This window comes from Carassius carassius, chromosome 19 (genome assembly GCF_963082965.1).
Source record: "Carassius carassius chromosome 19, fCarCar2.1, whole genome shotgun sequence".
Taxonomy (NCBI): domain Eukaryota; kingdom Metazoa; phylum Chordata; class Actinopteri; order Cypriniformes; family Cyprinidae; genus Carassius; species Carassius carassius.
The window spans coordinates 12,054,146-12,072,748 of NC_081773.1; the positions used below are offsets into that span (position 1 = coordinate 12,054,146).

The following is an 18,603-nucleotide window of genomic DNA, read 5'->3' on the forward strand; positions in this document are numbered from 1 at the left end:
ATTACATTTTCTTGTAAAAAAAATACTTTACTTCAGAAAGATCTCTCACATGCTTGCAGTTTTATTTCTAGAGAAATTGTCATTTATGCAAACAATATGCTATGCTGATAAGCACAAAACTAACACAAATACTGAAACTGAGCTGGAGCCATTTTTATGAGTATTATTTTGCAGTATTAAATGAAAAATAAGTAAATTTGAGCTCACTGCAATGCATTGTGGGGTTCTCTGGTAAGGACCAGGTTTGGATTTGAACAGAGCTAATATATCAGCATGTTACTCAAAATTGCTCTGTGACTGTGGCAATCTGTTTTCTGTCTTAAAAGCATGTGCAAACAGTATGCGTTTATATCTGGTTGTGTGTAGGTGAACTCTTTCGGTCCAGTATTCTATGTAGTGCAAAACTAAATCCAGTTTCTGTTTCATTTCTCATCCTGTTTGTGCTGAGAAACTAATGAAAAAAATGTTCATATTCCACATTTGACTGCTTCATTAATCTGGAGTGGGAATGGTCCCATTAGGACACATCCACTGGTATTACCACACACAGATTAGATTGTGTCACAATGTTGGAAGGTTAGGCAGCTTCCCTCGAGATCGGCATAAATGAACGTGTTATCTTATTGCATTTCACATGCGCCATAAAAGCACAAACGCAATCATAGGAGGAAAAAAACCCCTAAAATTCACATTTAAATGCCGAATCTAGTTTAAAAATGTAAAAAGATTTATAAAGTTGAGCTCAAACAAGAGAAAATCACATTGCAGCCCCTGCTGGGACGCTGTTTATGTGTGGATTCGTCAACAGCACTCTGGATTTCTGATGAAATCACAGCTAGAGGAGTTTCCCTCTATTGCACTTGAAGACACAGAAATTCTAATTTAAGAAAACGCGTGAACACTAACTGAAGATGAATATCGACACCATAAGGCTTCGGATAAACCTGCTGGCGCTGTTTCATTTAGTGGCAGAAGTGGAACAGAGGGACAGCTTAATGAACGCAGAGCAACGCCTTAAACAACCTACTCTCGGAAACTTCATACGTCCAACTTGACATTAGTGCTGGCTTCCTCCTAAGTAACTGAATCGTATAAACCGCCTCCACAACCCACATCTTATGTATATGGATCTACAGGAATCCATCAGGAGGAAGGGTGGAATGAACGACTGTCCAGTGTAGGAGTTTATGTGGATGCATAAATATTTAAAATGTGTGTGTGTTGTGGTTTTATCATTCTAGATAAAAATGTAAGTTTCTCAGGGGAGAAAAAAAAGTGTTTCTTGCTAATTCTACAGACAGATGGACCTCAGTCTAAGATCTTTGAAGATACCATGATAACATACCAGCTCAGAGAAGAACCAGCGATCAATGCCGGCTATCACACCAGAGCTGTGATTGTGACTGACAGCAGTGCCAAACACCGTTCCTCAGGCCACACACACACACACACACACCAGACCACCGGCTCTAACACTGCCAACTCCTGCCCCCAGAAACACCCCACAGGCTACACACACACTCATCCACAAACACATATTCGCCTACAAGTTGAGATCTTCCTTGTCTCTGGAAGAAAAACAACATAATACCGTCCTACATGCATTATTTAAATATTACATCAAATTGAAGACTCGGTTTCCAGTAAAATGAAATAAATCAGCACGATAAACAATTATAGGATAACACACACTTGAGTCCTTTAATTTACACACTGTTTAATGTGTGAAGGCAGCAAGAAAAGCACTATCACTGGTAACTATGAATCATTGGAGTCAGTGTGCTCGGAGTATGAGCTATGATTAGAGCTATATTCAGGGTTATATTAATCATCCATCTCTTCCATACTTCAGCAAATAATCCCACTAGTTCTCGGTCTGACACCACAAATGAATCATGTGGAATACAAACAACCTGAAATGAAGGACTGGACCATATGTTCAAGATTTAGCCACTGAAAAAAATAATTTAGGTCTAAGTAAATCTGAACATTGGGCAAAATGTTCAGCCTGACAACCATTACCAGATTAAGACAATATTTCAAAGACAGGTGGAATATGAGTGTACTGAACAGAATTTTGGTCTAAAGGATCACTTCATTTAATATTAAAATTAAATGGACATTTGAATATTTTAGAAATGCATGTTACAGATGTTTTTTTACCATGTTACTCAACCTTTTGTTTAAATGCTTCTCTCTGGTGAACTTCTCCAACCATTTAATCAGTTTTACTCCCGTGACCCGTCCCTTTCTTACAACTGACTGTAAACTCAAATTCAGATCTATGAAGTTTTCGGATCACCAGTAGTTCTTTCGGACAGTTCGATTCAATAAACCGGTTGAAGAAAACGGTTCACTGGTTCTTTTGCGCTCGACGTAATGGCGTCATTTGCGATGATTGTCCTTGATTCAAGCCATCGGTTTACCCGCGCTCATAACACTAGCACAGAATCAGTTCAGAATCAATCACCAAAAGAATCAGTTCGGTTCATGCGCTCTGTGTGTCAGTCTGCTTCACGCTGAATCACACATGCACAGTATCATCAGCTCCTCGATTCTTATCTGGCTCGGCTCGGTGTTCATCTTCAGTTCTCTCTTCACATCAGTTCAGTCAGTGTACTGTTTGAGTAAATGAATTACTCTGGGATATTGGTTTGTTTGAACTCAGAGGGAGTGTCAGCCACATTAAAAAAGTTAACAGCTTAAGTCATTTGTGGATTAATGCGTATTAGAGATGCGAACCGTTTAAAATGATTCAGTTCGATTTGGTGAACTGAATGATTCGTTCGCGAACCGGATATCCAGACTGCTTTGTTTTGAACTCTCTCACACAACAGACACGGAAGAGAAGACAATGCTGAATAAAGTCGTCGTTTTTGCTAATTTTGGACCAAAATGTATTTTCGATGCTTCAAAAAATTCTAACTGACCCTCTGATGTCACATGGACTACTTTGATGATGTTTTTCTTACCTTTCTGGACATGGACAGTATACCGTACACACAGCTACAAAGGAGGGACTGAGAGATAAACGGAGGTCTTACGGGTTTGAAACAACATGAGGGTAAGTTATTAATTACATAATTTTGCTATCTGGGTGAACTAACCCTTTAATGTTTGATGAAATATGCATCATGCCATTTAAATCTTGATGTAAAGGAGCTATTTTAAAAGTCAGATTTTTTATTATTCTTCATTAAAATGAAATGTGAGGAGGAAGAGTTTGGGAGTAAGAGACTGTTTGATGTCTTCACGTTTCTTCTCATCATGAGCTGTGAAACTGAAATCAATTGGTGTACATGTAGCCCCCTGGTCTGTTCCCATGGTGCTGAACTTCATATGTGGGTGCTGAGGTAAGCACACCAGCCGACATACGTATTAAATATGAATAAAAAGGCTTTAAAGCATAGACAAGACTGGCCTTATGAGATGAGAATAACGTTTGCAAGACAAGCCAGATGCAATACCTTCCTTTAGCACACAAAGCAAACTTCTGTTACAAACCATGAGGAGTGTGTAGTATTTGTTTTCACTGTGTGGATCAAGCCATCCTTGCAAAACTTATTCATTTATTAAATTTACACTGAGCCCTCTGTTCCTCAAGTTCACGCAGTGAGAAGGAGCTTTGCCTTATACATATTAAACAGGCACTTCTGGAGACATGATTTAATGTCTCTCAATAATACATTCAGTCAGATGCATGATGTTTTCACACATCATTACCTCCACTCCAGTCTCCATTTCTTTCAGAAAATTTTCTCCACGCAACCTGTTTCTCCAAATGTCAGCTCACAACATTTAGCCAGAAGTATTTAACATTTAGAAAACTAGCACAAACAGATATGAAGATAAAGCCGATAAAAATGTCCTACATTGTGTATGATGTGTATGGGTAGCTGCCATCAAATACTTAAGGGAAGTTCTATACATCATCTATTTTAAACTCGTATTTTAAGATCACAATACTGCAGGACTACTTAAAATTAACTAGTGAAGGCAAAACTATTAAAAACAATGTAAAATATTACATTTCCCTTATCCTTTCATATAAATGTTAACCCAATGATGATATTTTGAAGCGACTGAAATGACAAAAAGTTCAAAACATCATAACTTTCTGTTGTCACAGTTCTGTTAGGCCATGTCCACACGTACAATGGTATTTTTATAAATGGAGTTATTCCTTTTTCCGTTTAAAAAAAAATAATCTCTCAGTCCACATGAAAATGCAAAAGCATGCTTTGAAGCACTGTCTAGAGCATGCCAAGCCAACAGGTGGTGATATAATCTCAACCACAAAGCCATGTTGGCCAATCAGAAGCCTAAAATAGTTTCAAGTAGGCGGAGATAACAGCATATGCTCCAACTTCACAAGCCAAAGTCTCAGTTTCACTATCTACACGATAACACTTTTTTTATTGCAATAATAAACAACAACGTTTACAGTATTTACAAACAGTAAAAAACAGTACGTACAAAACATACAAAATACCTTTCAATTATAAACTACTTATGGATTAATAGACAACAGAAAAAGCAATATAATATCAAAATCTTAAGAAATGGACAGAAAGAAAAAAAAGGGCATGCACACAAATAAAAATACAAGTATATTAAGGAAAAATCTTAAACATGGCACAAGTTCTAGATGTTCTTATAGCTTCCTTGTTAACGGACGTTGAAATTGTATTTAAATACAACTTCAGTTCTCATTTGAAGATGTTAAAGTGGGGTTTACATTTAGTATATTTACATTTATGGACATAAAACTTTCCAATAAATAACAGGAGGTTTATACAAAATCTTGCATTAAATAGATTATTATCTTTAGCATAAAACCCCAAAAGAATGTTTATAACAAAGAGAAATCATAAATAATATTTTGGACAATCACAGGATTAACATGATTCCAGAAAGACTGAACAAAAAGGAGACTCCCAAAACAGATGAGCTACAGTTCCAGAAGAGAATTTACAGAAAGAACAATTTCTGCAAAAAATGCTTGAGAAGATAAAACCTGTGAATTATTTCAGAGGGAGGGACAAACATATGCCCACTTAATATCATCAAAAAGGTTGTTCCAATAAGCAATGGAGGAATAATTCGACGTAACAAGGTCCAAAAATAAAGGCCTGATTTTGTGATTAGATTTTTGAAGAGAGAAACAAATAGAACCAACCACAGCGGGCAAACAGAAATCAATGAGCCACTGTTATACACATTTCATACACATTTCCAGAGAGATGGCCTTTAAAATGGTATTAAATTAATTTCTAGATCTTAAAATAAAATCAGAATAATTAAACAAATTGCCATCTTTGTCAAACAATTGGTTCACAAACAACACTCCATTACTGAACCAATTATTCAGAAACAAGGATTTCCTCTCATGTAAAATATTACAGTTGTTCCAAATAAAAAAATTATGTGGTCAAAAAATTATGCTTGTAAATAAGTTTCCAAGCCAAAAGCATTTGCTGATGATAACTATAAGGTTTGATAGGTAGTTTACTAATGGAATAATTACACATCAAAACAAAATTTATACCACCTTATTGTGAAAAGACCTATCAAGGGATTACACACCAAACAGAAGATTGTAGAGAAAGTGTTTAAGCCAATTAATTTTTAAGGTGCTATTAAGAGAATCAAAGTGAATAAAATTTAAGCCACCCTTATTATAAGAATATAAAATGACAGATTTTCTAATATAATGAGTATATTTTTCCAAAGAAATTTAAGCAACATTACATCAATCAGCTGACAGGTTGGTTTATCTATGAATAAGGAATGAGCAGCATAGGATAATCTAGAGATACCTTCCACTTTAGTAAGCAGAGTCCTACCTTTCAAAGATAGATCTTTAAATAACCAAAGATTAAATTATTATTATTTATTTAGTTTTCTCCATAATTGGGTTAAAATTCTCCTGACTTCTTAGTTTAGTATTATTATTTTGATTCCTAAATACGTGACATACTCTTTGATGGGAATTTTGCAGATAGAGGATACAGCACATTTTTAATGGGGAGTAACTCGCATTTATTCATATTTAGCAGAAGGCCAGAAGCATTTGAGAAAGATAAAAGAGACGTTAAAACAACTGGGATCTGAGATGCATCTCTTAGAAACAATGCCGTGTCATCAGCTAGTTGGCTAATAATTAATTCTGTACAGCAACAGAAATTCCCTTCACAGGACTCGCTTTAATACGAAAACTTAAATTGTGTAGCTATTAAAAAAAAGATATGGGAAGATGGGGCAACCTTGCCTTACACCACTCTTCTAGAATAAGTGCCATTAGTAAGTCGAATAAAACTATTAAAGCATTTTAATACATTTGCAAATAAAAAACTACCAAAACCAAGTCTGTGCAGAGCCTGTAACATAAAATCATGTTCTAAACAATCAAATGCTTTGTAGTAGTCAACACTCTCCGAAAAGAAAAGGTACAAAAGTTGCCACTGGGGCGGTACCTTTTCTTTTCTGAAAGTGAAGAAAGAGGATAAAACTGTCAGTGGAAATAAGATCTGAATAGTCCAACAAATCTAAGACCAAGTGTACGAGATTACATACATTTCAGATAATACTGCAACTGCAGTGAAATCTCTTCATTATCACTCACCCTCATGTTGATCCAAACTTGTACCACTTTCATCTGTGGAATATGAAAGAAGATACTTTGAAGATATTTTGTTGTCCATACAATAAAAATGACACTGGGCCCCACTGAATTTGACCGTATGGACAAAACAAAATAACTTCTTTTATGTTCCACAGAAGAAAGCAAGTCATACAGGTTTGGAATAACATGAGGGTTGAATGAGTGATGAAAGACTTTATTTTTGGGTTAACAATTCCTTTGAAAAGTTGCTAAATAATGACTACAACATTATTCGTAAAGAACATCTCTAAGGTAGTCACAGTCTAAACTTTTGCTAACTGCTTAAAAACATAGTGGTTTTAAAATTTGTTGCAGAACAAAATGTAGAAGTCTCTTGTAATGTAATGTTAACCAACCTTATTTTACTCATAAACAGAAAACAGCTTCTCCAAAAACCCGTTAGAAGTTCCCAAGAGAGCACATGATTCAAAACTGCTAATTCTCTTCAGAGTTTGGGACTATAAACAGAGAAGCTGTAAGTGAGGTTACAGCAGAGGCCTCTCTCTCGCTCTTCAGTTCTTTGTAAAACTTCACAGCCAATCAAACGCCCCGATGCGTCCTAGCTGTGAGTGACTGGAGGAGGCTGTATTCAGAGACAGAAGATGACAGAGACACTCCGGGACACCATCAGTGCCGTTCTCAGATGTCAGTAATGAAGTAAACATCAACAGCAGGGCTGTGTTTGTTTATGTTTATGAAGTGTTTGTTGGATACAACTTTATGATGTCAAGACGTCAAATATCCACCAGGACTGTGTTAAGCAATCACACCTTTTTAACTCGGAAACACAGGGGGCATATGTGCGAAACTCCATGAGGTTGGAGGGTTCCCAAAAACATAGGAAGTACACTTTTTAAATTCAAATGGATATAAAGTAAAATCTCTGTGGAAACTCATGGGCCATTGCTCAAACATCTATGTGTTTGTGCTCTCTAACGGCCTACCATTCAGTGCAATAAACACAGTGAAGCACACACCAGGGAAACTAAACGAGTGCTCAGGATGATAAGTTGATTCGCAAATGCATGTTGAAGGGTCATCTGGGTGCCGGCTTTCCCCTTGAGAGAGTAAGGTCACGGAGCCAGTGGAGCAAAGAGCTCTGCCTCACTCTGCATCTTAAACATATGTGCTTGTGTAAACTAAAGCCTTAACACACAAGGAGTTGTGAGAAGGACTGGGAATCAAGAATCTTACTGGAAAATAATATTGCAAGTGTCAAATTGGTATATAAAACAGCCCTTGGTGATGCTAGAGAACTGTATCTGTCCTGTGGGAGGGGCTAAACACTAATAAATTGAGCATATATATCAACATAATTGGCCACGTAACGAAACGTTCAGCATTTTGTCCGAGCAATAATAAAAGGATATATCTAATTAATTTATGATTTTGTCTTAAATCTCATTTTGTTAAAAAAAAATAATGAATCAAATTGTGAGTTGAGTAAATCGTTACATCCCTTCTCAGATATAGTACAAGCAAACTATGTTATACAAAATGTTATATAAAAAAATGGAAAATCCATTGTTGTAAATGCAAAAATGGAATCTGTTATGCAACCTGTTAAAAAATAGAAAATCCTTTATATTAATACAAAACATTGTGCCCTATTATCAATATTTTAACAGAGCATATGTTAGTCTACGTACACTGTTATGTTGGTCATATGTTAGTCTATAACACATAATAACTCATTAAAAAGTTAATTGCAATATTTTAAGTTAGTTATTTTAGTTTTATTTATATACCATAACAGTATTTGGTTATATTTGAATATTTGCATATTTTACTTTATAATTTTTTTTATTTAGTTTTAACAATAAAAACAACAGTTAAAGGTACTTTTTTCTTTTTGTAGTCCACTTCTACTGCATTACTTGACTATATGCTATAAAAATGTTTTAAATAAATGGATGTTGAGAGCAATGCTTTGTGGGTCCACTCAGTGTTCTATATATTGCTGAGTGCTTAATGGTACATCAGCTTAAGAAGAATGTAGTAGGATGACGGTGTTCCAAATTAAATTATTAATGTTATTATTAAAACACAGTCATTCTAATACATATAGAAAATAGGCATATTCAGTTTTTTTTTTTTTTTAAATACAGTATGTTGTTTAGCATGGAAGTGCTTGCTCAATGACTTCCACAAAGCGTAACGTCTTCTGCTTTCTTTTTTATTCTTTCTGGTTTGATACTTCCTGTATGACCTTTTCTGGAACCAAACCTCAAGGCAATACAACTTTGATTTCTCAGCACCTGCAGAATTTCTTGTCTTGCAGACATCAATGTGTCAGACTGACCAGCCAGAAGTCTAACATGGCAAAGGAGCTCACAGGAACCTGGGCTCTCACCTCACCTTTACAGCCACAACAAGTCATACTTCACTTTAAAGAGACCTTCATGAAAAAAAATTATAAATAAGGGGGGCGAACAAAACTACAACTTCATCATACACAAAATATGAATTGCTTAAATTATTCACCCCAAAATCTAAATCCTGTCATCATTTACTCACCCCCATGTTCTCTCAAACCTGCATGACTCCCTGTCTTCTGTGGAGCACAAAAGAGGAAGTTCTGAAGAATTGTACTAGTTAATCTGTTCCACACAATTACTTTAAATTGAAACCGAGGAAGATTTAAAAAGCACAAACTGTTCTTTTGAGTCAGATGATGTTTAATAAATTGTTTGATTTAGCTCACAAAACCGGTCTGAATTATTTGTTCATGGATCAGACTGATCTAGTTCTCCAATTCAGAGGCACAATGACACATGTGCTCAATGAAGAGGAATAGTCTCAGTAAATAACCACATATAGTTGTCTATCATACAGGATTCCGAAAACTCTTATGATACTATTATGGTAATTTTGTGTCTTTAAAAAGCTTGAAAGCCTCAGTCTCCCTGGCTTCTAACTGCATGGAAAACAACCAGTTTAATTCTCCTTTTGCATTTGAAGAAATAAAGTCATACAGGCTTGTTGTTTGATCCCCTGATAGACTTAAGTGATGCGTCAGCTGCAATAAAGCTTTTGATTTCAGGAAGTGGAAGTATAATAAGGAATAAATCGGCGATAATGTTGGTCATAGTGTTAATGCTAATAGAACTCATAATGATAATGTTAACAGAATCGATTTAAAAATGTTTAGATGGATTCAATATTTCTCAAGCACATGATATTTTAGATTGCACTGTTTTTCTGTCTGTTTGACTCGAGCCATCTAACATTCAAAAAAGGCATCACAAAGAAAAATGCACAATCCTGTTTAGATACGCTTTGTAACAAGGGAACCTCAGGCTGGAATGAGCTAGTTTAGCTACAAGCATGTCTCCTGCGTGCTGCACTGATTTTGCATGCAGCCGAAGGGCAGGGAGCAGGCTTGCGGGAGAAAGCAGAGCATGTTTCCCCCCCAGGGTTGTCTCACGGCCATTAACTCCTGCCAAGTCCTTGCATTGATTCTTACTGAGGGGCTCTGCTCCTCACCGGGTCAAACAACAGTTACAAGCACAACTTGAAACGAAGAGAGAGATGGATGGCAACGAGCTCTTATGCATTCAAACATTGAAATCAATTTTATGGCATGTAGGGACAAGGTTACAAATAATGTCAACAAAATATACATATACACATACACTCACTCTTATATGCACAAAATAAATATTGAAGGTGAAGAATAAATACATCTCCTGCTGTTCTGTCTGGGCTGTAGAGAGACCACAGCTTGACGCGGGACAGACAGGAGTGTGTTTCCATGTCAATGAGCTTTATGGTGATGGTCTGGATCAGAAACTATGCAGTTGCTGGAATAAGGTACACTTCAGATCTGCTTCATAAGACACCTCAGACTGGATGTAGAAAAAGTGGAGTGATCCAGCTTGCTGGTTTTGAAATGTAAAATCAAAATAGATTATTGGAATCTATTAACAATGAAGGAAGCTTCCAAAACCATTCTAACATTTTGTTTAATTACTTGTTTTGATAATTATGGTTACTAGATGGTAGTGGTAAGTGGTATTACTTTGGCTAATAAAAAATAGAAAATGTTTTTTTCTGAAGAAATTAATACTTTTATTCAGCCAAGATGCACTGAATTGATCAAAAGTGATGCTAAAGAGATATACAATGTTATAAAATATTTATTTTTCTTTTCTTTTTTAAATTATAAGAAACCTAGAAAATATCCACAAAAATATTAAACTGAAACTGTTTTCAACAGTAATAACAAGAAATGTTCTTTGAGCAGCAAATCAGCATATTAGAATCATTTATGACAGATAATGTGATACTAAATTCAGTTTTGCCATCACAGAAATAAATTATATCTTTAAAAATATTTATATACTTATTTAACTACAATACAGTTCTTTTAAATTGTAATAACATAATAGCACAATATTATTGTAACTTTCTGATCAAATAAATGCAGACTTGGTGATCATAAAAGACTTTTGTCTTAAAAAAAAAAAAAAACAATCCTACCCACCCCAAAACTTTGAAAAGTAAATAAATAAAAAAGTGTACGAATAAAATTGCACTGAATACAATGCAAAAAAAAAAAAAACCAGCACTTTGACAGTATTAGCAATATGAAATGTGCTGTTAAAAAGATTGGTTTGGGGGTTATAGACTGGGGAATTAGACTGACTTGACGTAGAAACACGTTATTGGTTCATTAGGGACACCAACACATGTCCATTAAAGGGTGTCATGAAACCCCAGACTACTTATTCTGAGATTTATGTAGAGGTGTTTGTGTTGCACATTATAGAAGACAATGTTAGCATTTGATAGTTTTAACCGTTGGAGAAAACTGGTTAATTTTGAGCTTTTTACGCTATTATCATCTTCCGGGTTTAAAATCTACATAATTGTTGAGTTCACAGATGCTTGCGAGATCGCATACATTAACTGAGAGACACTCTGTGTGTTGGTCAGATTTTGTGGACATTACGAGGACCAAATGTCTCCACATGGACAGTAAAACCAAAAATCACCACACTGCAGGTCTCAGCCAGTGATCCCCAAGAGGAGAAAATCTTGAAAAACATACTAAATAATGTCTTAGTAAAAATCTTAACAAAAAAGGTGTGTGTGTGTGTGAGGGTTAAGTTTAAGGTTAGAAGTGAGATAAATTATCATACAAAAACAACAGCAGTGAATGGAAAGTCCCACCATGATAGAAAAACAAGCGTGTGTGTGAGGTCAGTGAGGAGGTCTTCCTTTCGGGAGTGACTTTGTTCAGTCTGAGGATTGAAGTCCAGAGGGACTAGATTTAATGAGCTCCAATTTTTGCTCTAATGACCCTCTCTCTACCTACCCCCCCACCCCCACCACCAACATCATTTCCATCTTCATATTCTCCTCTTCTAATCGCTTTGGAGGATATTAACAACCTCTTCCTCGCACACTCCAGACCATTAGGAGGGCCTGCCTCAGCTGCACACACACGCCAATCACCTCAATTACTCTTATGAGCACAGAGAGGCCAATAACGCCGTGAAACACATGCATGCACACGACAGAAGAATGGGAGAGAAAAAGATCTAGTGAGGGTGAAAGCTGTGAAACTAGGCCACACTACAACATGGTGCATTATCAGTGAAATCTTTATTTCTGTAGTGACAGTAAAGTTTGAGTTGTCTGAATTATGCTAACTTTTAGAGGCTGGGGAGTTACTCCAGCACTCTGCTATGAGCAAACATTACAAATCCAAACTTTAACAGGTGTCAGTGAAAATGATCTGCGATCTAGTGCCATTAGAAACAGTCATAGTTGGTTCTTGCCCTCAGTCAAGCAGTCAGGCAGCCTACATGCACCTTTCCTGTGACGGAGGCCGTTTTTAGACTCACCAGGCTGCAGTACACTGATGCCCAGTGGGTTGGAGGTGCGGTTGGCCACCGTGCTCCAGGTGCCATCGTAATTCCTTCGATAAAGCAGGGCAGCACACTGGTACGTCCCGGCCTCCTTGCGTCCAGCTCGGGTGATGCTGAGGCGGAAGTTGGTGTTCGTGGGCGTACGATCCACCGTGGTACGGGTGCCCAGGCCCAGCAGCTGGTCGCCCCACTGCAGGGTGCCGTCCCGCGTGAACGTCACCAAATCTCGGAACTCTCTATCGCCATCTGCTGGCTGGAAGCGCCAAGTGACCGCAGCAGGAACGTTGGGATTGTGCCGTGGCTTCACGATGCACTGCAGGTCAAACGAGTCACCAAACGTCACGCTGGGCGTACGAGAGGAGGCCGAAACGAAGAAGAAAGATTCTGAAGCAAGAACAAAAAGAGAGAATATGTATAGTAATTAAAAATACTTGCAATGTCACAAAGCATTAATATAGAATTCATTTCACGTGTTGACTCATCCAATCAGAACTTACTATATTTTCTGAGGCTTTATATTATTTATTAGTTTTTAGGTGTTTTGTTTTTAACATAATTCGAAACTAGTTTTGCACTTAAAAAAAAAGTTATACTGCAAATTTGTTTATTGTTAGGCAGACAACAACAGAAAACTGGCAAAAACACAAAATATGCATTAAAATACTAAATAAATAAAATAAAAAATACAATACAATACAGATGAAAAGTATAAACAGTACAGTTTGAAACAATTATGTAGCACATAATTGAGATGAGACTATTAATGATGAATAGTATCATCGTTTGTTTTGTGTTCACTGAGATAATAACTGCAGTAATAAGTAATAAAAGAAGTAATAACTAAAATAATTCAATATAGCTGCAAGCAGCAATTACGGGGCAGCACTCCAACAGCAAATGTAGGAGCTAAGCATGGCATGGAGCATCACACCAAATGCATTAATGAGCAATAACAGAAATTTTAGGATTATTGTAATTGAAATGGCTAAAAAAATCATAAATACCACCTCTAGTAGCATGATTACTTGGCCTATCAAGTTTGACCAATAGGTGGCACTGTTAAAAAAATGAATTTGGTGTACTCTGTGTGACTTTTCAATAACACACACAAAGTTTGGTGTTAATATGCCAAAGCATTCCAGAGATACAGCCTCAAGTGTCATTTTGTCATTGTGCCTCAAATTCGTCGCTGTGGTATGCAAAAACGGTTTTGTCTATCGACACAAAATCCATAACTTTGTGTCAGCATAGTCTGAAGATCATCTGATTCGAATTTGGTGAAAATCGGACCTACAGTTGATGAGGAGTTCGAAAAAGTAGGTTTTCAACATAAATCAAAATGGCGGACCGGAAGTTCAGCTTACTCTGGCACATTTGATATCTATGTTATCGGCATAAGCCAGGGAATATTTTGAGCCTAAATTCTCATTCAAATAGGCTAATGCAATAAAAAGTTATTAGCATTTTTAAAAGTGTAATTATTCATGGTTATTGAATGGTTAATTACTCTTGACCAATAGGTGGCGCTGTTACCACATTTATGTGGCATGGTCAGTTTGAGGTGGCGATGCCACATACAAAGTTTGATGCAAATATGTCAAAGAGTTGCAGAGATAGTTTTGCACTTAAAAAAAAAGTTATACTGCAAATTTGTTTATTGTTAGGCAGACAACAACAGAAAACTGGCAAAAACACAAAATATGCATTAAAATACTAAATAAATAAAATAAAAAATACAATACAATACAGATGAAAAGTATAAACAGTACAGTTTGAAACAATTATGTAGCACATAATTGAGATGAGACTATTAATGATGAATAGTATCATCGTTTGTTTTGTGTTCACTGAGATAATAACTGCAGTAATAAGTAATAAAAGAAGTAATAACTAAAATAATTCAATATAGCTGCAAGCAGCAATTACGGGGCAGCACTCCAACAGCAAATGTAGGAGCTAAGCATGGCATGGAGCATCACACCAAATGCATTAATGAGCAATAACAGAAATTTTAGGATTATTGTAATTGAAATGGCTAAAAAAATCATAAATACCACCTCTAGTAGCATGATTACTTGGCCTATCAAGTTTGACCAATAGGTGGCACTGTTAAAAAAATGAATTTGGTGTACTCTGTGTGACTTTTCAATAACACACACAAAGTTTGGTGTTAATATGCCAAAGCATTCCAGAGATACAGCCTCAAGTGTCATTTTGTCATTGTGCCTCAAATTCGTCGCTGTGGTATGCAAAAACGGTTTTGTCTATCGACACAAAATCCATAACTTTGTGTCAGCATAGTCTGAAGATCATCTGATTCGAATTTGGTGAAAATCGGACCTACAGTTGATGAGGAGTTCGAAAAAGTAGGTTTTCAACATAAATCAAAATGGCGGACCGGAAGTTCAGCTTACTCTGGCACATTTGATATCTATGTTATCGGCATAAGCCAGGGAATATTTTGAGCCTAAATTCTCATTCAAATAGGCTAATGCAATAAAAAGTTATTAGCATTTTTAAAAGTGTAATTATTCATGGTTATTGAATGGTTAATTACTCTTGACCAATAGGTGGCGCTGTTACCACATTTATGTGGCATGGTCAGTTTGAGGTGGCGATGCCACATACAAAGTTTGATGCAAATATGTCAAAGAGTTGCAGAGATACAGCCTCAAATGCATTTTGGCACCCTTACATCAAATTTGTTGATGCGCTAAATGAGAACCGTTTCGTATATCGACACGAAATCCATAACTTTTTGCCAGCATGGTCTGAAGATGATCCATTTCAAATTTAGTGAAAATCGGACTAACGGTCTAGGAGGAGTTTGAAAAAGTAGATTTTTACGTTAATCAAAATGGCGGACAGGGCGTTCAGATTTCCTACTAAAAAATTGGTATGTCTATTGTCGGCAGAACCCGAGATCAGTTCAACCCGAGATCAACCTGAGATCAGTTTCATTACAATAGCCTAATGCAATCAAAAGTTATTAGCATTTTTGGAAATTTCATAATTGAAGGTTAATGAATGGTTAATTACTCTTGGCCAATAGGTGGCGCTGTTACCAAATTGATGTGGCATGGTCAGTGTGAGGTGACAATGACACATACAAAGTTTGGTGCAAATATGTCAAAGCTTTGTTGAGATACAGCCTCAAATGCATTTTGGCATCCTTCCAGCAAATTTGTTGATGCGCTAAATGAGAACCGTTTCATATATCGACAGGAAATCCATAACTTTTGGCCAGTGGCATCTGAAGATGATCCACGTCAAATTTGGTGAAAATCGGACTAACGGTCTAGGAGGAGTTCGAAAAAGTAGATTTTCAACATTACTCAAAATGGTGGACAGGAAGTATGGCCAATTTTGGAATAATTAGATTCTATGTTCTCGGCAGGTCACAAAGAATATAGGGATACCATCTTCATTTCAATAGTCTAATTTATTCAAAAGTTATTAGCATTTTTTAGATATTGACCACAAGGTGGCGCTGCCACCCAACTTTTTGAGTACTTTCAGGGCATGGAGCTGAATATTTTTGTAATTATTTTCGTAATGATACGGTAATGCGTTCAAAAAATACAGCATTTTAAAACATAATTCAAAATGGCCGACGCCTAAAATGGCTGACACGGGAAAATTGGATATCATTCGACTCGACATGACCCACCGAATCTAAAGAGACCAGTTTTTTGATTTTTGGCCAAACCATTCTGAAGTTATAAGCAAAAATATGCCTTTTTCATATCTCCTGACCACTAGGTGGCACTGTGTCGAAACACTGCAGGTAGGCTCAGGTCATGCTTGTTATAACACACACCAAGTTTGGTCTAAATACACCAAACCGTTGCTGAGATATAGCCTCACATGCATATTTGCGTACTTTTCGTCAAATTTGTTCAGGTGTTATTCGAGAATTGTTAGACGAATCAACTTGAATTCCATAACTTTTAGCCAGCATTGTCTGAAGATGGTCTGAGCCAATTTTCGTCAAATTCGGACTAACCGTCTAGGACGAGTTCGAAAAAGTAGTTTTTTCAAACAATCGAAAATAGCGAAAAAACTAAACCTTGCGATTTTTGAATTTTTTTTACAAATTTGCTGTAGTTAATGATGGGACTGTCCTCTATCAGTGTGCCAAATTATACAACTTTGCCGCAATCGGTTCTATGGGCTGTCATAGACTTGCGGCAGAAGAAAAAAATGACACTAACGGATACAATAGGTGCCTTGCACCTTCGGTGCTTGGCCCCTAATTATCAGCAGCAGCATACATTGCATTTATTTAGCTATATCAAACCATTTTTTACCGAATTGGCCAGGATTTAAATTTTTTCCAAATAATATAAATGATATATATATATATAAAGATAAAAGTGTGTGCATTGCAACAATTGCTCTTGTATGCCACCGCAGCACGATTGCAATACTGTTCAAGTACTTAATGTCTCCTGTGGAAACATCTATATTTGCTTGCCTTAAAAACAAAGTTGTGTTTAACTGATAGCATTGCCCCCTCGGCTGAAGCCTGTCACACAAGTAAACATGATGAGGGAACTGCGGATGACTTAATTGTGAATTCACAGCTGATACTGAGGAGTATGTGAAGCTGCTAATGGGCATATAGACAACAAGCCTATTCCCTGGCGAGCTGCTACCAGCACCCTTCAGCAACAATTTACATCGGCATTGCTCATACTATACAAGATCATAGGAAAAATAAACTCATTAGAATGGAAAGCCCCGGCTGTTTTGTCTTTGTGTTTGAAAGAAGAAAATTTCTGCAAGACATTTCTGGAACTCAAATATTTTTCCCAGTGGAAGGGGTAAAGCGTCATTTGGCTACTTCTGAGTGTTTGTGCTTGATACGGATGACAGCAGCTGGAGGCCATAAGGAGCTGGAGACAACGAGATCCATTTCCAGCCTACCTGCCAGTGCCCTAATGATGCCATGCAGCTGGGCTGTAACAGAGGGCAGGTTAATGCAACACCCGTCGGGCACAAGCTTTGCCAAGATCTCAGTAGTACCACAGGGCCTGGCAGAGTTGGGAAAGTGAATTTCATTTGGAGAGCCTCTGTGTCCTTCAATTATGCAAACTATCTATTAAAGGAACGGGGCAGTTAAGTTAGATGTCTACATTATCAGATTACTCTGTCTGCATGCTAATGAGCCTCAAAGACTTCCCTGGAGAAATCCCAGAGTTCAGCTGTTCATTAGGCGTAGAAGGGCTATCAGGAGTTTGTTCTGTTTGGGAGGAAAGAGCGAGTTAATCTACTCTTTGTTATTTTGATAAAATTTGGACAAGGTGACCTGTAGCATGCCAACTCAATCCTGTGGGCAGCAACGTCGGAGAGCAGCCAAAAGCAGATTACACACACATCCCGTGTTCACGAGCACATGCAAACTAATCCTGCAAGCAAAAAACACAGGAAATCCACTCTGCTGGATCCTTTTTTTTTTTTTATTTTTTTTTTACATTTAATGAAATCACTTCTGCTCAGATATTGAAAAAAAACAAATTCCTAAAAAAATTATTATTGGTGGATCTATAGCAGTGCTTCCTGCAAAGCTATTCAGCTGCTAAAACCACAGCTCTACAAAAACAAATATCTTATTTTCTTTGAGTTGTGAGCTTGAAGTCAGAATTGATTGTGATCACATAAAAAGACTGTGTATCACAATATAATGCAAAGAAAACACATCTTTCTCGTGTTGTCTTGTAGCTGCGATAAAAAGCAACATTAGGCTCAATTTTAGTGCGATTCAATTCAGGAGACTCAAGAGTTAACATATGAATCAGTCTGAGGAATCCTTTATCTAATGAAGCAATGAATAAATCATAAATAACTCACTGACACTGTCACCAGAGATGGGTGACAACACTTATTTTCTTTCTGATTTGATACCAAATATCATTAATGCTGTTACCAGTCCTAACACTGATAAAAAAATGGGCAATAATTATGGGTATTTTGCTATTTCAAACAATACAAAAATGTATTAGATTATAATAAAGGTCACATTTAGCTTGGCTGCTATTTAATGGACTGAAATACTGTGAC

The 18,603-nt window shown here is 36.7% G+C and overlaps 1 protein-coding gene across 1 annotated transcript in view; it reads right to left on the reverse strand.

Annotated features, from left to right (window-relative positions):
- Positions 1-18,603, reverse strand: part of LOC132095082 (immunoglobulin superfamily member 3-like) — a 155,362-nt gene that overhangs the window by 21,620 nt on the left and 115,139 nt on the right. The window contains exon 6 of the mRNA XM_059499835.1: positions 12,517-12,924. Coding sequence (XP_059355818.1) covers positions 12,517-12,924 — 408 coding nt within the window. The remainder of the gene's footprint in view (positions 1-12,516; positions 12,925-18,603) is intronic.